The sequence below is a fragment of the Lepus europaeus genome, chromosome 10, assembly GCF_033115175.1.
Source record: "Lepus europaeus isolate LE1 chromosome 10, mLepTim1.pri, whole genome shotgun sequence".
NCBI classification, from domain to species: domain Eukaryota; kingdom Metazoa; phylum Chordata; class Mammalia; order Lagomorpha; family Leporidae; genus Lepus; species Lepus europaeus.
Window position 1 is genome coordinate 68,187,986 of NC_084836.1, and position 19,177 is coordinate 68,207,162.

A 19,177-nucleotide genomic window follows, 5' to 3' on the forward strand; every position below is an offset into this window, starting at 1 on the left:
CAAGCCAAGCTGTGTCACCTTGCAGGTATGCAGCAAGGTCTGGGGCCAGAGGCACGCGCTCGCTTGCTCTTTCCGCCGCTGCTTCTTGGAGTCTCCCCATTCCCAACCCCCCCCTCCCCAAGCCAGCCCTGACTCCCTGAGCCAGGCTTGCCTAGGCTTTGGGGGGCATCTGGGACCAGCCCCCTCTGCAGACAACTCTACCCCCCACCCCACCCCACCCCCCGGCGGCGAGGGAGATCCTGCGTGGTGCTGGGGGCGGGGCGGGCACGCCACAGCATCCAACAGGTTGGTCTGGCTGCGAGGCGTCCCGCCCTCCTGCTGTAATGAGCACTGTACAACAGGTGTTTGCACCTCAGTCCCCAGCCTGTCCTGGCAGCGACAGGAGCTTGCCATCCGTCGTCGGAGTCTCCCTCGCTCGCTCGCCCCTGGGCCCTGCCGCTGCCGGGCCGGGGGGCGCCATGGCCTGCCGCTCCTGCGTCGTTGGCTTCGACAGCCTCAGCGACTGTGAGGTGACCCCGGCAGGCAGCCCCCGGCCTGGGACCTCGGGATGGGGCCGCTGTGGGGCCCCGGGGCCGAGCTTCAGCTCCCGCAGCCTCACGGGCTGCTGGCCCACGGGCACCATTCCCAAGGTGACCGTGAACCCCAGCCTGCTGGTGCCCCTGGACCTCAAGGTGGACCCAGCCCTGCAACAGCAGAAGACCCAGGAGAAAGAGGAGATGAAGGTGCTCAATGACAAATTCGCCTCCCTGATTGGCAAGGTGAGCAGAAGCGGGAGTGGGGGTCCCAGCGGCCCCCCAGCAGGTGGCCGAGGTCAGCCAGCCCCAGCTTAGGTCAGCGGCCCCGCCCCTGCCCGCAGCCAATGGCAGGCGGCGCTGCTACCCCGAGGAGGCGGGCTCCACCGTGCCGGTGACCTTCCTGGCGGTCCCTTAAAGGCAGCCCTGCTCAGAAGCCCGGTTCAGGGCCACCAAGGGGTGCGGGGCCCTGTGTGTGGAGGCAGGAAGGTAGGTGGGAGAGGGTGGGTGCCTCTGGTTGGAACCAGACAAACAGCATGTTTGTGCCCCATGCCACTCCCCCAAAGTCCCAGGATGGAGTCCCGGCACCCCAACCCTCACATGTCCTGCACCCCACTGCCCATGGCCTGCAACTGGCCATGGGGCAAGGGCACCAATTCTCTTCCCCAAGCAAGGGAGCCCCCCCAGAGAAGTCCCGTCCACCTCCCCGGCCTCCCTGCCCCAATAAGCCTCTCTGGCCAGCCCTCCGCTCCACTGTCTCCTGCCCACTGTGTCTGCCCACTGGACTGATCCTCCCTGGAAACGCACAACCCAGCCACTCACCCCGGCTCCTCCCTGCCTGCGTCTTGGTCTCTCTGAGGCTGACTCTGGGGTGCTCATCTCTCCCATGAGGTGGGAGCTTACAGACAGAGGAGGCAGAGGGAGGCGAGCTGCACACACCAAGCCCCTGCCCGGGGTTTAGCCTCTACACGGACATGGCCGGGGCGATGTCACCTACCCACACAGCACCCCTGCAGATGGGCAGATGGAGGCCCAGAGAGGCTGGGTGCCTTGCCCAAGGGCACACAGCAAGTGGCGCCATCTGGATTTGAACTCAAGCCTGTGAGAGACAAAGTCGGTGCTCTCTGGGACGGAGACCGATGCTTTCCCTGCCTCCCGCCCTGTTCTGGGCCCTGGAGCCGAATTTTTTCCTCTGCACTGAGTGGCCAGGCGGGGGCCATGCAGTGAGAGGACAAGGGTGTGCTGGGCTCGGAGGGAAGGCGCCTCCGCCCCACACCTGGCTGAATCCCTTAGAAGGAGCGCCTCGCCTCACCAAGCTGTGTCATCCAGCTCCAGTGGGTGGCTTTGCTCCCCATAGCACCCTGGGCCTCTGCCATGGTGGTGGGAGCCAGGGTTGGCAGAGGGCGGGGAGGGGGGCCCTTGGGGCGGAGTCCTGCAGCTGAATTGGACCTCGGCCTTGACATGGGGTGCCCTTCTGGGCCAGGGGTGGGGGAGACTCAGGGAGCTGGGGGTGCCAACCCTTTGGGGGGCTCTGCCCCGAGAGCCCCCACTCCAGCAGGGGAGATCTGTTTGCTCCCATCCCTCCCCAACTCCGAGGGCCCCGGGAGGAAGCAGGCAGCCGATGAGAGTGGGACCCCTGCAGAAGCATGATGGGGGTTGACTCCTGGCTGCACCACAGCTGTGCAACCTCAGGCAAATGTCTCCACCTCTCTGTTCCCCCAGGATCCCCTGGGCAATGCGCCGCTTGTCAGGACCAGATGGGATAATTTTTGAAAAGCAGCTAGGACCTTGCTGGCATGTAGCGAGTGTTCTATAAACACTCTACGTGTGGAAAAAGATACAACCAAGCCCTGCCCGTGAGATTCAGTGGCCCCCCTGGGGAATGGAGCAGACCCTCCCCCCCATCACAGGAACAGGACCTGTGTGGCCCGGACGCTCGCCCTGGAGCCTGGGGGACTGGACCCTCCCAGGTGGTCAGCCTCCTGCCCCAGTCAGGAGCTGTAGTTTAGCAGACTCAAGCACCAATACAAAAATTATATATATATATATATATATATATACACACACACACACACACACATATATATATTCCTCCCCCCAGGACTCTGCCCTGGCCTGGCCAGTGCCATGGAGTCAGTTCTGGGCCTCCAGGCCTCAGTTTCCCCATCTGCAGAGTGGGGAGGCAGAGAGAGCTGGCCTTTGTTCCCAGGGGCCGCTGGTCAAGCTGCCATTGTATAAGGACAGGGGCTCCGGCCAGAACGGGGAGGAGGAGGAGGAGGAGGAGGAGGAGGAGCGAGCGGCGACGCTCAGCACCCTCCTGGGTGGGAAGCAGTCACCCTGCACCTCTCAGAGCGCAGGAATCCTCAGCCTCCCTGGGTCTCTGTTCCGAGAAGGAGGAGACTCTCTGCAGGAGAGGCCCTGGGTGGCGGTGGCCACAGAAAATCCACCAAGGGGAGAGGGAGACGGGAGCTGCCCTTGGTCCCCTAGGATAACAAGTGCATTCCGGCTGAACTGGCTGACCAGAGCCACACGCTCAGGTTGGAGCTGGAGCATGCGAGAGTGAGGTTAGACTAAAGGAAGGACTTCCTGGTGTGAAGGTTTCTCTGCTGCTCCTGGGTGGAGGAAGGAGCCTCCCGTATCTCCTCTCGCCCCACCCTCAGTGTAAACACGCGGCTCTGCTTGTCAAAACAGAGGCGAGGTGGGGTGAGCAGGTACCTCCCCCCCAACACTCCCTCTCACATACAAAGCAGGGCACCCTCCTGACCTCCATCCCTACGGAACCTGTCTGGCTGTGATCTCGGCAGACAGCAGGCGTAAGGTCAGCTTCATGCAGAACTTACCTGTATGGGTGGGAGCTTGGCCATCGTCCTGTGCTCCTGCTGGGGGAGTGGCAAAGGGGGCTCCCAAGGGCATCAGCATGTTGGGGAGAAGCCCAAGGATGTGCTCAAGGCTGAGACGGAGAGGGGTGGGGAGACCCCTCCTCTGGTAACAAGGGACACAGGGCACCGGCCCAGAGGCTGCTGGTCGCTCTGCCAGGCACCAGTGCCCTGCAGCATCCCAGCCGGGGCAGGAAGAGGCCCAGCCGCCCGCCTGTGGCTGCAGGGGACAGAGCTAGACTTAGCAGCGTGGCGTCCTCGGGACCAACACAGCCTGCACGGTGCAGGAGCCAGGCCGCAGCCGGCCCCTCACCTCGGCAGCTACCCACAGCCTGGGCACCAAGGGGGCAGAGGGCTCCCGGGCCACCGCGGCTCAGGACAAACGAGGGGCACATAGCTGAGGGTCTGGGTGGAAAGAAGAGGTATCTTTCAGGCTCAGCCGGGAGGGGGCGGGGGGTGCTTCCTGCAGGTGCACACATGGGGGGGGGGGGCGGGTAGCCAGGCCCTGGGAGGAGGGTCAGGGAAGCGTTCCTGAGAGAGAGAGAGAGAGAGAGAAAGGCTGGGGGCACAGGCAGGAGAGCCCTGGGCCCAGTGGAGCTGGACTCGGGGTAGGGGGGAGAGGACCCCAGGAGGGACCCTGACAGCCACAGAAGCCCCTTCAGGAGTAGGAGGAGGTGGGAGGGAGACAGAGCAGGAGAGGGGCAGCAGGGCTCAGCACAAAGCCAGCCCCCCCCCGCCGAAAGCCAAAGCCCATCCCAGAACAGGGAAGCTGGGGTCCCGGGACCCACAGTGGCCCCAGCCACAGCCAGGGGACCCAAGTGCCTGGATTCCAGGCCTGGCTCTGCCCAGTGCCAATTTTGCCAAGCTCCTTGCCTCTGGGCACCTGGTTGGCTTGTCCGTAACACACCATTGATGGCTCCTCGCAAGGACTTAGCAAGTTAAAGATGCCAGGCCCGCACACAGTAGGCGCCACATAAGCGTTTGCTATTGATACTTCATCCAAGCGGTCCCTGGATTCTTCCCCCCAGCAGCTGTCAGAGGTTGTTCTAGCTGGGGAAACTGAGGCTCTGGCTGGGGCAGGGCGGGGCAGGGGCTGCGACAAGTCTGGGGCTGTCCAGAGGATTAGTCCTTACTGAAACACTAACAAGGCCCTGAGTTTCCAAAATAGGATGAGACCAGGCTAGCTGCAGCCAGGAGGGGGCAGCTGAGCCCAGGACAGCCCATGTTCCCTGGGGTCTCCCACCCCAGCCCACAAGGCCCAGGAGAGCCTGCCAGACGCTTCGGCACCCTGGTTCCCCCTGCTGGGTGGCTCCACCTCAATCAGATCCTCTCCGATCTTGGCACCCTCAGCTGATCAGTGTTTGTCCCAGGAGGCGCACTCCGAACACGCAGGGCCCCGGGGGTGGACATGCACAGATGAGCCGCCGCCTCCCAGGAAGCACACCCCCCCGCCCGCCCACGCACGGGAGCACCCACACCTGGCCCACTCAGTGCCCTCCTCGTTGTCCCAGGTGCAAGCCCTGGAGCAGCGTAACCAGCTGCTGGAGACCCGCTGGAGCTTCCTACAGGGCCAGGACCCCACCACCTTCGACCTGGGGCACCACTACGAGGAGTACCAGGGCCGGCTGCAGGAGGAGCTGCGCGCCGTGAGCCAGGAGCGGGCACAGCTCGAGGCCAACCTGCTGCAGGTGCTACAGAAGGTGGAGGAGTTTCGAATCAGGTAGGGACCACCAGCCGGCTGGGACGGAGGGCGGGGACCCAGCTGTCCTCAGGCTGGGAGGCCTGGCCCTGCATGAGGCTTTATTTTTTCTAAAGATTTATTTTATTTATTTGAAAGTCAAAGTTACAGAGAGAGAGAGAGAGAGGTCCTCCATCCACTGGTTCACTCCCCAGATGGCCACAATGGCTGGAGCTGTACCCATCCGAAGCCAGGAGCTTCTTCTGGGTCTCCCACGTGGGTGCAGGGTCCCAAGCACCTGGGCCATCTTCCACTGCTATCCCATGCCATAGCAGAGAGCTGGATAGGAAGCGGAGCAGCCGGGTCTCGAACTGGCGCCCATATGGGATGCCAGCGCTTCAGGCCAGGGTGTTAACCCACTGCCCCACAGCACCGGCCCCATCTTTATTCTTTATTGAGAGCCTGGTACACGCCAGGCGCTGCACACACTTGCGGGATACCGCGGTAAACCTGCAGCCGCGTGGGCTGGGGGAATTATGTCACCACTAGAACCACACAGGGGTTTCTGCTGGGGATGTGGCTGTGGATTTTTGTCTCGAGTGGGCTGGAGAGGAGAGGCACATGACCAGGGTGCGAGCCGGGGATGGGAGAGCATGGCTTCGTAGGTCAAGGCGTGCCAAGCCTTGACGGGGACTGCGAAGTAGAGAGGTATGGGAGACAGGGCTTAAAGGGACAGGCAGAGAGCCGGGGGGCAGTACGGCCCAGTGGTTACAGCTGCAGGCTCGGGAGGCGGGTGAGTCCTTGCCCCCAGCCCGCCCCAGCGTGGAGGCCTTGGGCAGTGTACTGAACTCTGTACCTCGGCTCCCTTCAGCCATGAAGGGCAGTGGTGACGGTTGATGTCCTCAAGACAGGCCCGAGGAGGTAGCCGGCAGTTCAGCACGCTCTAGTGGGCTGGGGCAGGGGGCCTGGGCTGAGGCTGAGTTTGCCCAGCCCCTGTCTCTAACCCCTGCCTTCCCTGTCCTAGGGAAACACACACAGCACATCCGCTGGGAGCTGTCCAAGTTCCCGATACCCCACCGAGACCCTAACAAGGAGGGCCAGGTGGTTCGCCTGGATCCCCTTCCGGTTCCCACGGACGCCCTATAGATCTTTAGCCTACAAAGGATGGGAGAACAGCAGAGCCGAGTGGGAGTCTGGGGGCCTCCTTGTGTGGAGAAGAGAACTGAGACCAGAGAGGGCAGGGCTCGTCCTTAAACACACAGCCAGGCACGCTGTGTCCCACCCCGAGCCTCGGCCAGTGGCCGCACACGGCTACTCCCAGCCTCCCAGCCTTTGTAACTACAAGTTCTGTCCGGATGCCTCGCATTGTTCTCAGCAGGCTCCGCCCCCCGTTGGGCCTGCAGCCGGCTCTCCCAGAGCCTGCTGTCTGTTCACTGGGCCCACTGGGCTCAGGGCCTCTCTTCCCCTCTCTGAGCCCGCCGGCCTGGCCACAGGGTGTGTGGGGCTGCAGGGGGAACCTGCAGCCTGGCAGTGCACAGCCCAGGGTGGGGGAGGCCCCCAGGGCCGGGAGGCGCCAGGCGGAGCCCTGACAGGGAGGGGCTGGGCCCTACCTCTGCCGGCGATGAGATCAGCTCTGGTTCCCAGGAATAAACAAAGGGGAGACGGGGCTGTGCACAGTTTGGGAGCTGGGTGCTGAGGATGGGGAAGAAGGCGGGCATCGTGCGGGGTAGCAGGGACCCCCAAGGACGGGCCGGTCGAACCCTTCTGTTTACTGAGGACAAAGCAGAGGCCCAGCTCGTGCCAAGGGGCTCAGAGATGGCGTAGACAGGGGTGCAAGCTGCTCAGGGTACTAGAGCGTGGGGAAGGGCTGGCTGGGGGGAGCCCAGTCAAATCAGGCGCGAGATGAACTGGAGCAAGGTCGCCTGCCTCCTGGGGAAGCTGAGGCGGTAGCCTTAAGGTGACTGGCGCCCAGCGTCTGACCCCAGCCCCAGGATCCTGCTATGCCACCAGCCTCTCCCAGGGCTCAAGCCTTGGCAGGCCCCAGCCCACTGCCCCCAAACCCAGCCAGAGGTCCAGGGAGAGAGCAGAGCTGGCCTGGCAGGCTTGCTGGGGTAGGGGCGCGCCCCCTGGTCTGCCCTTCCCTGGCATGTCTCTCTGTGCCCTGGGAGGGTCCTCAGAGCCGCAGAGAAGCCCCTGTGCCCCCTTGCCGGCCCCACCTCTGTGCCCCTTTCTCGGTAGCCTAGGCTGCAACCCAGGGGTTGGGCGGCTCCACCAAGACTTGGAGGCCCCAACCCCAGGCACCAGCTTCCCTCTTAAGGCTTTGCATGGGACAGAGCTAAAAACAGATCGGGTCAGGGAGAGGACAGGCCCCCAGCATTGGGAAATCCCTGGTGGACCCAGCAAAGGTGAGGTGTCTGATAAGGGGGCAGGAGGGGCGCACACCAGGGGGCAGTGTGGGGAGAGGCAAGGAGGGGGCTGGGCGCTTGGCAGATCTCCACCCCCAGCCTGACTCCAGCGGGAAGCCTTTTTTTTTTTTTTTTTTTTTTTTTGAAAGACAGGGTTAGAGAGAGAGGTAGAGACAGAGAGAGAGAGGTCTTCCATCCACTGGTTCACTCCCCAGATGGCCGCAATGGCTGGAGCTGCACCAATCCGAAGCCAGGAGCTAATTCTGGGTCTCCCATGCAGGTGCAGGGCCCCAAGGACTTGGGCCATCTTCTACTGCTTTCCCAGGCCATAGCAGAGAGCTGGATCAGAAGTGGAACAGCTGGGACTAGAACCAGAGCCTATATGGGATGCCAGCGCTTCAGGCCAGGGCTTTAACCCGCTGCATCACAGCACTGGCTCCTAGCAGGAAGCCTTTGGAGTCAGCCAGCCCCTAGAATTTATGCAGGGTGTGTAGAGGATGTCAGAGGCCACAGCAGGTGCAGGGGCACCACGTGCCGCTGTGGAGACATCAGCCTGCTGCATCCGCACGCCATGCCACCAGGAGTGCCACGCCCCCAAGGCTCACACAAGAGCTGAGGTCCCAGGATTGTGAGACCATGCAGCTCCCAAGCCCCCTCCCTAACCAGCCATGACCTCCCTGGTAGAAGGGGCCCATGGCATCCCATAGCTGGGGCTTGGGCAGGGTATGGATGAAGCGCCCGGCACACGGGAGGCGTGGCTAGGGGGTACCTGGCGCTCCCTTCCAGGCGTTTTTGCTCTGCTGGGCAGGCCGCCCCCCACCCCACCCCTGCGCACATCTGCCCAGCGCCCTCACAGCCCTGAGCGACAGGCGGAAGCCAAGGCCGAACCAGGCAGGGAGGAGGACACGCTTGGTGCCTGTGGGTCCAGCCCTGGCACTCCACAGGGCCAACACGAGGGCAGCCGGGCAGGCGGCAGAGGGACGCTGCCCTTGCTGGGAGGTCAGAGACCCGGGCAGGCAGGCGGCTGTAATTAGAGCCGCTGGTGATTCAGGCATTCCTGGAGAGGAGGGAGGGAAACTCGCGGTGCGGAGCCCCTACATCCGGCTGCTGGGGCGGGCGCAGAGGCCAGTGGACACCCAGAGCGAGAAGGAAGTTGCTATAGTTGCTGAGCACTGGTTGCATCAGAGGTGGGCTCTGGCAGCTCTGGCTGGCACACACGCACACACACACACACACGCCAGGGGAGGAGGCTGAAGTTACAGAAACTCCCTTAGTTTAACAGCACCAGAGGCAATTCGTTCATGTGGACCGGCCCAGCGGGCTCACTCCCCGAGACTGGGCATCGGATCCAGGTGCCGCCGTTTGTACAGGTTCTTGTACCAGCACAGGTGCATCACTGGTGGGCTTAGTGCAGCCTACAGGATCCAGGCCCACCCATGAGGAACTTGAGACCACGCTTATGGGGAACTTGAGAGGGGTGGGGGTAGCAAGGTCCGAGGGGACTTGGCCCCAAAGCATCTGAACCTGAGCTTGATAGGGGAAAATACAGAAGAATGGAAGTGCCGGGTGCAAGGGCTACACAACCCGGGGAGGCTTTCTGGAGGTAGACGTGAAGCAGAGAGAGGAAGCGACCAGAAGTGGCCAGGGGAGGACAGGGCAGGGGGGAGGGGAGGTGAGCAGGAGGGAGAGAGAACAGGTGCCCGCACCAGGGTGTCACAGCAGGGGGAGTATGTCAGCGAGGACGTGGCAGTGCCTCCATGTGGCGGAAGGGCCACTGTCTCCCCACTGGCACAAGGTCCCCAGGGGAAGCTGCCTGGGCGAGGTGAGCAGCACCAGCTCCCTCACCTCCTTCTCCCCTCCAGGTACGAAGATGAGATCTCCAAGCGCACAGACCTGGAGTTTACCTTCGTCCAGCTGAAGAAGGTACCGCTGCCTGCCCTGGGGCTTCTCCATGCATGGCCCCGGCCCCCTCCCCTCAAGGCCACCTGCTGTCCTTTGTGCCCACACCGGGCTCGGAGGGTCACCTCCCCCGGGGCCAGCAGACACCCCTGTCCACATGCCACTCCTTTCTCAGGCTCCGATCTCCTCCGGAACCACGCCCACTCTCACCCAGAAAGCAAAGCCCCCACCACCACCAGCACCACTCCTGCCCTGGGCCGGGCCCTCCCTCTCCATCTCTCACCACTGCTCCCAACCCTAGGACCTGGATGCAGAGTGTCTCCGACGGACCGAACTGGAAACCAAGTTAAAGGGCCTGCAGGGCTTCCTGGAGCTGATGAAGACCATCTACGAGCAGGTGAGTGAGACGGCGCCGGTGTCCGGCTGAGCCACGAGCTGACCGGTCCACAGGCAAGGGAGGTGGGGGGCGGGTTCCCAAGTGCCTTCCTGTCCACAATCTGACATGTCAGCCTTCCACCTGCCCCATGGAACACGGGCAGGTTTCCCCCAAAGACCCTTCTCTGAGAGAGAACCATGTCTTCACCCGTGCTGGAGAGCTGAGGCTATGCAGGGCAGCAGGTGCCCCAGGCGGGGATTGGGAGTCTGGCCTCAGTCCAGGAGCCTTGAACAACCATTGCAATGGCACCAGTCTCTCTCTAACCCCTGCAGCCTGAGCTGCAGCCGCCCCGCACCCACCCACCCACGCATCCAGGGCAGCTCTGCTCAGCGCGTGTCACAGCCAACTCAGTTCGGGGCTCCGGCAGGGGCAGCTTGCAGTCAGAATTCTCTCGTTCCCTGGCAGTACCAACTCCTGCAGGGGACAAGCAGGCACGGGGGTCAGTCCATGGCCCAGGCCAGTCCTGGTGTGTGTGCTGCCCACATGTGCATGGTGGACCCCGCTGTGGCTGCCACCTGCTGCTCCCTCCCCCCGACCCCACACGAAGCTGCATTCTCCCATCCACAGCCCGATGCAGGGCTTGCGGGCGTGGAGAGCAGGTACTGCTGGGCTAGGGCCCCCTTCCACAAATGCCCCTGGTCCAGCTAAGAGCAGGAGGCAGAGCCATCGTGGGGGACAACAGGGGTTTAGCGACCTTCGTGCTACAAATGGCTGGTGCCAAGCTGCAGCGCCACAGCCAAGTTCAAAGGCATCTTCGCAGAGCTCCGCTGAAACAGCCCTGGGGGACCGCTGAGCACAGCTTCATGACCTCGGCTCTGCAAGCCGAGGGGGTGGGGGGCTTTGCAGCAGGCTCCGCCCCCAGCCAGGGCTCCCCTCAGGGTAGGGCTAAGTCCAGATGTGGCCATAACACAGCTCAGAGCCTTGGGAACAGCAGGGAGAGAGGCAGCGTCCCCAGCGGACCACCTCCACCATCGACCTGAGTGTGTGGAGAAGCCCCGGCCCCCTCCCCTCAAGGCCACCTGCTGTCCTTTGTGCCCACAAAGCCTGAGTGTGTGGGGAAGGGGAGGGATCCAACTGGGACACCGCACCTGCCGGCTGGCTTGGCTTAGGCGCCCCTCCGCCCACACTCACTGTGAGCAGGGCCAGCATTTCTGCAGCCGGCCTTGTCCCTGCGCTCACGGACGCCTCGGCAAGCTCAGAGCTTGCGCTCCAAGCCAGGACAGGGGCCCTGCAGGTGTGGCAATCAAAGAGGCAAATGGCTGGAGATGACCAGCTCTATCCCTGGGCCTTGCCGCAGCACCCCCCCCCCACAAAACTCCTTACCGTTTCTGCGACTCTGAGTGCTGTCTATGTCCCTTCTGTGCCTCAACCATCACTCCCTCACTTGTGAAACAGGGCCAGCCCCGTGCAGGTCCCAGACTGCATCCCAGGCAGCGGGGAGAGCGGGGAGGCAGGACTGAATTTGGTGATTAAAGAGAAAGACGCCGCTGTGCTGAGAGCAGACAGGGCCAGGGCGGGAGCCCGGGCTCTGGGAGCATCACTCACACGGGGTCTTGGGCCAGAGGCAGGGCTCGGACGCTGTCACCTGTGATGCGTATCGGGGCTGGGTATCATGGAGGGGTTGTGCGTGAGGGTCTCGGAGTGTGGTCTATGCAGTTACAGGACCCCCATGGAGAAGGAACTGCAGGCTAGGTAGCAGGTGCCTGGGCAGTCCAGCTGCCCCTCCCTGGTCTCCTCAGGGCAGTGATTCAAAGACCCCTCCCCCCAGATCCCCAGACCCTGTCATATGAGACGGTGTAGAGTCCACTGTGTGGGTCCCCTCTCTGGGTGACTTACAAAACCTGAAGCGACGCTAACGGTACGTCCATCAGGGCTTACGCTGTGTGGCCTGGGAATAATGACAAGGAAAACATCTACGCAGTCAGTACAGACACTGGGTTTCTTCCCCAGCTCTTTTTGCTATGTGCCTGGTTGACTACGGGGCTGTGGGGCTGACATTTCGGGAGGCAGCGAGGTGGTGAGCAGGTGTTGGGGCCGGGAGGTTGCAAAGACCACACTGGCCCCTTGGCTACAAACATTTCTGCACCCACTCCAGGGGGGTCTCTAAGCCAGCACTGTCCCCTAGAACAGCTCTGTGAGCCCCGTATGTCATTTCAAGTTCTCTGGAGAGACAGATACAGAGAGAGTCCTTGTTGCTTGGTTCATTCCCCAAATGGACTGGGCTGGGGTCAGATCCAGGAGCCAGGCACTCAACCCAGGGATCCCACAGAGAGAGCAGGAGGCCAGTGCCTTGAACCATCGGCCCTGCCTCCTAGGGTCTGCATAAGCAGGAAGCTGGAGCCTGGAGCCAGAGTCAGACGTGGAAGTCAAGCACTCCAGTTTGGGATGTGGCTATCTTAACTGGCACCTAAATCATCCGGCTATGCACTCACCCCTAGACGTCACGTTTAAAAAAAACAGATCATTTGAATTATGTGTTTAAGATGAAAAATCTAATGTGTACTCTTTTTTTTTTAAGATTGATTGATTTATTTGAAAGGCAGAGTTACAGAGAGGCAGAGGCAGACAGAGAGAGTCTTCCATCTGCTGGTTCACTCCCCAAATGGCCGCAACAGCCAGAGCTGGGCTGATCTGAAGCCAGGAGCCAGGAGCTTCTTCCAGGTCTCCCACATGAGTGCAGGGGCCCAAGCACTTGGGCCATCTTCTACTGCTTTCCCAGACCATAACAGAGAGCTGGATCGGAAGTGGAGCAGCCGGGGGTCTTGAACCGGTGCCCACTTCACTACAGCACCAGCTCCTAGTGTGTACTTTATACTCCCAGTTTGCTCTGACTTGGGCCTGCCCCCCTTCAAGTGTTCAGTAGCACAGGTGACTAGGGGCTGCCTCCTTGGCCAGAGCAGGTGCGAGCGACGGGAGGCACCAGCTGCGGCTGCCCCATTTGGAAGGAAAACACCTGGGCACTGTAGCTTCGGCTTTGGAGCAGATGCTGGATCGGAAAAGCATTGCCGCAGAGGCCCAGCCCATCCCCAGGACACGTGTGCACACACAGGCACACACGCATGGACACACACACAGAGGCAGCCGGGATGTGCTCTACAAAGCCCTCCCCAGCCAGCTGATCAAGACCTCAAGGCCTCATCTACACACAGCAGCCCCCTAGACCACCCCTCCGCCCCTACCCTCCAGGACGCAGGGTAATGAAGAGACCCTGGGAGCAGAAACTCATAGCCCTCCTCTCCCCAGCTTCTGGTGCAGCTCCCAGTGCACTCGGGTTCTGGCCGCATCCACCTGCCCAGCCATAAACCCTAAAACATCCCCTCTCTTACTACTTATTGTGCACCTGCTATATTCCAGGCTAAGTGCTTTGCTGACTTAATCTCAATTCGCGCTCACAACCCTATGAAGTAGAAGTAATGATCAAAATAACATTGATTTTTGAGCAACGCCAATTTGAATCCTGGCTCAGGAGCTGTGTGTGCTGGAACAGCTTAGGTTAATCTTTCTGTGCCTCAGCTTGCCCATGTATAGAGTAGGGAGAGTAACAGCACCTACCTCACTGGGCTGCTCAGAAGCTGTGTTCTGTTCATACACCCAAAAGCATTTAGAACCATGTCAGGCACAGGGTGAGCACTGAAGAAACCTCAGCTGGTTTCGGTTCTGTGATTATACCCATTTTACAGATGAGAAAATTGAGGCTCAGAGAGACTTCACAACTTGACGAGGGTCACCTGGCTAATAAAAGGTGTTGGCAATGAGAGTCGCATGCCAGCAAACCCTGTGTTTTGCCAGCCAGCACAGAGGGGCCCAGGAGCGCACCACATGCCCAATGCATGGAACCCCGTGAGGATGGCTGTGCACACAGCACCCTCTCGTCCCCGGCTGGGATGCCAGCTCCCCCTGGAGGTGGTGGTGGTGGTCTGGGGTGGGGGGTGGCGGGGGGGAGGCAGCGTCATGAGCCCAGAGTGATGGTGCACGTAGTACTGGCAGGAGTCAGGCCCACAGCCTGCTTCTGCTTGGGAGCTCCAGCTAAAGTTCATGGATAGTCCAGCCAGAAGCCCTCATCGTGAGGCTAGCCACTGAGCCCAGGGTCCTCCAGACTGCCCCCAGGGAGGTCTCACAATGCCCACCCCTCCCAGGAGCCCCGCCTTGTCACCAAGCAGCAGCCACGCAACAGCCCTCAGCCCTCCATCCACGGCTCTGGCATACAGGTCGCCGGGCACAAGCAGCAGCCTCTGCCAGGGACAGACACGAGAGCCACCCCCACCGGCTGTACCTCTCTGAACGTACAGGTGCATATTCAGAGAGTCAGCAGGGGCCCAAGGTCAGAGCCACGCTCAGGGTGCAGTCACAAGCCAGGCAGCCGAACTCAGCTCTGACACGGCCCCGAGAGCCGAGTGCCCGTTCTGCAGCGGAGGGAGGTGCAGGTTGGACATCACTGGCTCGGGTGCATCAGTGAAGCCCCCGATGTGGGGATCCTGCGAGGCAGCCAGCCGGCGTTCTCGGCTACGAAGACAACCAGGAAAGCAGGAGAGAGAGAGAGAGACAGACAGAGAGAGAGAGAGAGATGAGAGCGGGTCTGCGGTTAAAGGAGACTACGCACAAGGCAGTTTCAAAACCTTGTGTGCAAACCCGAACGAGAAGGGCAGGCGCCTGGTCTCTGAGCTGTCTGAGGACCCCAGGCAGAGCCCTTGCCTGGATCGCATTTCAAAAATCACGAGGCGGTCTGCAAGCTGGGCACATGGACTACGAGCTGATGGCTGAAACCGGGGGCTTTGGGTGGACTGCCAGGGCCAGCAGGCATAGGATGCAGGCGCTGCCCCAGCCCTGCCCACCCCACCCCACCCCACCCACGCCTCCACCAGGCTCCCTCCCCGCCTCTCCTCCCGTCCTACAAGGCTGCCAGGGGAAGCCCTGTGTGCCACTTGTCCTCTGTCCCCCGCTCAGGCCACCCAAGACAGGACCCCTTGCAAGCCTCTAGAGAGCGCAGTAGCCAGAAAGCTTACCAAAAGGCTGGAAAGACATCCGAGCTGCTCTGGCTCCGTGTGGCTGCCCAGCCAACAGCACCAGCTCCAGGCCCAGCTCTGCCACCCCCAGTGGTTCCCATGACTCCCTGGGCCTCGGCTTGCTCCCCTGTGGTCCAGGGAGCCTGGGCGGCGGGGGTAGGGGAGAGCGAGGTAGGGGGCTGGCCCCTGGTGAGCCCCAGGGGAAGGGGGGGGTGGCTTCACTCTTCTCCAAGGTCACAGGACAGGGAGAAAAGAAAGCAAATATTGGGACAGCTGCACTTATGGGTCAGGGAGTAGGGTGCAGGCCACCTACCAGGGGTTGCATGCCAACACGTATTCAATGTTGGGGGAGCCTGGGGACGAACGTGGCTCTGCAGACCCAAAGCCAGGGTGACCTGGGGAGCCAAGAGCCTCCCGGCCCTGCTCCCCTCTGCACAGATGGACAGAGCCGGGCGGAGGATGGGGGGCGTCCAGCCAGAAGAGAAGCCGCAGCAGGAAGTCACCCTTTCCCATCTCTCCAGGGACTCGCGAAGGGGTGCAGGCACCGGGGGCAGCAGGGGGGCCTTGTGCCCTGTCCCCCAGCCCTAAGCCCCCCGCGTCTGTGCCCGGCCAGGAGCTGAAGGACCTGGCAGCCCAAGTGAAGGATGTGTCGGTGACCTTGGGCGTGGACAGCCGCTGCCCCATCGACCTGAGCGGCATCGTGGAGGAGGTGAAAGCTCAATACGATGCCATCGCGGCCCGCAGCCTGGAGGAGGCCGAGGCATACTCCCGGAACCAGGTTGGCGCTGCTGGCTGGGCCCCAGGGTGACCAATATCCCAGAGGGGACTGGAGACACACAGGGGCGGGGTGGGCCTGGCCCTCCCGGGGTGAGGGGAAGCAGTCGGGAGAGAAGCCATCAGCCTTGCTCTCATCCAGCCGTGCTGAGCACCTGGGGCACGGTGCAGGGGCTCACGATCAAGGCGGGGCCGGGGTGCTGGGGGCGACACAGGAGCCGCCCCTCACTGCCACCCCCTCCCCCACGGCCCTGCAGCTGGAGGAGCGGGCGGCCCGCTCAGCTGAGTTCGGGAGCAGCCTGCAGAGCAGCCGCTGTGAGATCGCCGCCCTCAACGTGCGCATCCAGAAACTGCGCTCCCAGATCCTCTCCGCCAAGAGCCACGTGAGGAGCCCCCCCCCGGGGGGGGGGGGAAGGTGCTCATGACCCTGAGCCTCCGTGCCTCGGTTTTCTAACCTGTAGAATGGGATGGGAGCAAGCCTCCTAAGGCAGTGATAAGGCTCACAGGAGGGAGTGGAGGGCCCCGGAGCGGCATCCGGCCGGGACAAGCCTGCAGAGCCAGTGCGGCACCCCCCCTACACACACCCCCTCTCTGCCCCCTCCCTGCCCCATTCCCCAACGTCTTCCCCTCTGTCCTCCTGGCTGCAGTGCCTGAAACTGGAGGAGAGCATCCAGACAGCCGAGGAGCACGGCGAGCTGGCCCTTCAAGACGCCAAGGGCAAGCTGGCCGAGCTGGAGGCCGCCCTGCAGCGGGCCAAGCAGGACATGGCGCGGCAGCTACGCGAGTACCAGGAGCTCATGAACGTGAAGCTGGCCCTGGACATCGAGATCGCCACCTACAGGAAGCTGGTGGAGGGCGAGGAGAGCAGGTGCGCGGGGTGGGAGGAGGAGGGCTGGAGGGAGAGACCACTGGGCAGACCTGGGTTCCAGTCCCGGCTTGGCCACTTACAATCCAAGAGCTTGGCCTGCTGTGTTACATTCTGTAAAATCGTTAGCATGGCTCCCGTGCGTGGTGGGGGAAGGAGGGATTGTGTGGCTGTGCACACAGGGAGCAAGTCCAGAGGAGAGGAGGGTGAGGTCCAGAGAGGGCAAGCCGGCTGGCCAGGGGCACACAGCAGGGGGACCGCCACGTGCCCTCCCCCTGCCAGCCCCTGGGCCCTCATTCCCACGGGAGCCAGAATCACGGCTCCCTTCCCTTCCCACCACATCCCTCTGTCCTCCCCCGCCATGCCAGGATGGACTTGCCCTCGGCCGCCGTGATCAGCGCAGTGCAGTCCCGATCCAGAGTCGGTGAGTACATGTGGCCGAGGAACTCGAGGAGGGGGAGTGGTAGGGGCACGGTGACCCCAAAGGCGTCAACGGCCGCCAGCCTCCAGCGCCTTCCTTTCCCCCACCCTTATGTCCCTGGCAGCGGCCTCCAAATCCCGCCTCTCCGCGGGCCCCTCCCGGAAGAAGAAGAAGAGCAGAGGCCACGTGATCCAAATCACAGAGACATCAGAGAAGTACCTCTCGCAGGAGTCCGAGGTCTCCGAGTAGGGCGCTGGAGCCCCGGAGCCCTGGGGTCCCCCCACCCGCCGCTGCAGCAGGAGGGACTCCAGCTAGACTCCAGAGAGCAGCTAGGAGGGGAGGCGGAACCTGCCACCATGCTGACAGCAGCAGGGCTCGGAGCAGGGCTGCTTGGCTGTGGGTTTTGGGGGATGGGAGGGGAGAGTCAGGGTCCTTCGGGTCCCCCCAGCTCTCCCCCCCCACATAGCTTCTCACTGCCCTGCCCTTCCAGCCTGGGGTGGGAAGCTCTCCCGACTGCGTGCACTGGGACTTGGGGGACACTGTGGCTCCACCTCACTGCCACTCTTGGGCTCTCCCTCTGACACAGGGCTCCCCCCAGGAGCCTTTCATGCGTCTGCCCAATGCTTGCCCTGAACTCACTGCTCAAGCCTTGCCTTGCCACTGCCTGGGAGCGAGGCCCTGCTCACCCGGCCCAGGCCCCGGTCCCCCAGCCGCCCCCCGGGGTGCTGAGGGTCCCCCCTGGCTTCTGCACCACCTGGGCTCCCCCGACACATGACAGTATTAGGGGGTGAGTGCAGGAGGACCCCTGGGTGTCTGAGAGCTAAGCCTGGACCTCAGGCCAGCCTGGACACCAGCCCCTTCCTCCACCCCACCACCGAGGGGGCCATCGCCACGCCTGGGCAGGCTGCACCCGGCCAGCTCTAAGCACCTTCTCCAAAAGTTATTCTTGCCATGATCCACTCACGGGGAGCAGGAGGCAGTGGGCAGCTTGAAACCAAGCAGGAGAACAGCCCCTCCCTCCCTCCCTCGCACAGCCACCCAGCCCGGAACCTGAGCGCTCTGCCTCCAGCCAGGACACTGGGCTGGTGCCTGCCGTGCAACCCCAGGCCCATTTCCCAAGCATGCCACTTGCCAGGCCTCTGCTCTCTCCTGCTTAGCTGAAGGTGACAGCCCCTTCCTCAACCCCCACCCCCCACTCCCCCACCACCACCACCAGGCCCCTGCCTCCCTGGAGCAGGCCATGACGATGCAGAGTCCCGGCCAGTCTGGGGGCATCGGAGCCCTTGGGGCTGTGGGCAGAGAGAGCCGCCTTGCATGCAGCCAGCAGGAAGCCCCCAGCAGGCGGGCAGGCGGGAGGGGGCTCCACACCCCCCCCACCTCACCCCCCCCCCAGCCCTGGGCTCTCATTCCCTCCCTCTCCCCACCTTGCTGCTCCTCCTATTGCCTCTCATGTCCCCAGGGGGGCGGGGCCTCAGGCCCCACCCCAGGAGCGGTGCTGGTGGGCTGCTGACCCTCAGGCCACAGGGAGCCCACACTATACTCACCCCCGAAGTCCCAAAGACGGTGCTGCTTTTTCTCGGGCTATCTGTCGGCTTCCTGGGGAGTGGGTCCTCAATGGGGATGGAAGAGAAAGTATATATTATTTTTTGTGTCGTAACTTATGTGGCTTTAATTTATTGCTTCCCGTCCTGTGCCTGCATGCTCCGTGCTGTATGTACTATTCTGGAAAATCACTCAGACCCCAACTGCCCCACCTGGCTGCTGGCTCAGGGCCACGCCCCTCCCCCTGCCAAGGGAATGAATAAAATGTTGAGGACAAAGCCTCCGGGTCTGGTTTTCTCTCTGCTCTGGGGTGGGTCAGGCCCCTGAGCAATCAGGCTGAAGGTGGGCATGGGTTGGGGGGGTGATGTAAGGACCTGGCTCTACCCCCAGCTCAAGGCAGCTTGCACTCCCAAAGGTCTTCTTCCCCACCATCCCTCAAGGAGATTGTGCAGGTGCAAAGAGATTATTGCAATCCGAGGAGAGAGAGGCACTGGAGGATGCCCGCCCGCCCCCCTCGGGCCTCCGAGTTGCCTGTTTCCCAGTCTGGGACACTCAGCACCCACTGTCCACCTCAGCTCCCAGGGAGGGGCTGGGTGGGGGAGGGCCCTGTTTCTCTCAGCAATGGCAGTTCTATGGCTTGGGCACCCTGAACGGGAAGCTGACCGCTGGTGAAGCCATGATTGCCCGCACAGCAGGTGTGAAGGCTGACAGAGCACCAAGGCTGCCTCGCTCAGTGTCAGCATGGCCAGGCCCTCCCGGCTGGAAG

General features: G+C 62.6%; 1 protein-coding gene across 1 annotated transcript; it reads left to right on the plus strand.

Moving 5' to 3' along the window:
* Positions 1-458: 458 nt before the first annotated feature.
* KRT80 (keratin 80) lies at positions 459-17,208 on the plus strand. Its single transcript, XM_062203634.1, has 9 exons — positions 459-758; positions 4,900-5,108; positions 9,334-9,394; positions 9,672-9,767; positions 15,423-15,587; positions 15,841-15,966; positions 16,231-16,451; positions 16,817-16,872; positions 16,994-17,208. The coding sequence occupies exons 1-9, from the start codon at positions 459-461 to the stop codon at positions 17,116-17,118; spliced, it is 1,359 nt and encodes a 452-aa protein (XP_062059618.1). The 3' UTR covers positions 17,119-17,208.
* Positions 17,209-19,177: the final 1,969 nt, after the last annotated feature.

What these genes read in the sequence shown, in the direction of transcription:
- KRT80 (XM_062203634.1), top strand. Translation starts at nt 459, where the DNA reads ATGGCCTGCCGCTCCTGCGTCGTTGGCTTCGACAGCCTCAGCGACTGT. An exon ending in CCTTCGTCCAGCTGAAGAAG is followed by an intron (nt 9,395 to 9,671) that starts GTACCGCTGCCT and finishes TCCCAACCCTAG; the next exon opens with GACCTGGATGCAGAGTGTCT. An exon ending in TGAAGACCATCTACGAGCAG is followed by an intron (nt 9,768 to 15,422) that starts GTGAGTGAGACG and finishes GTGCCCGGCCAG; the next exon opens with GAGCTGAAGGACCTGGCAGC.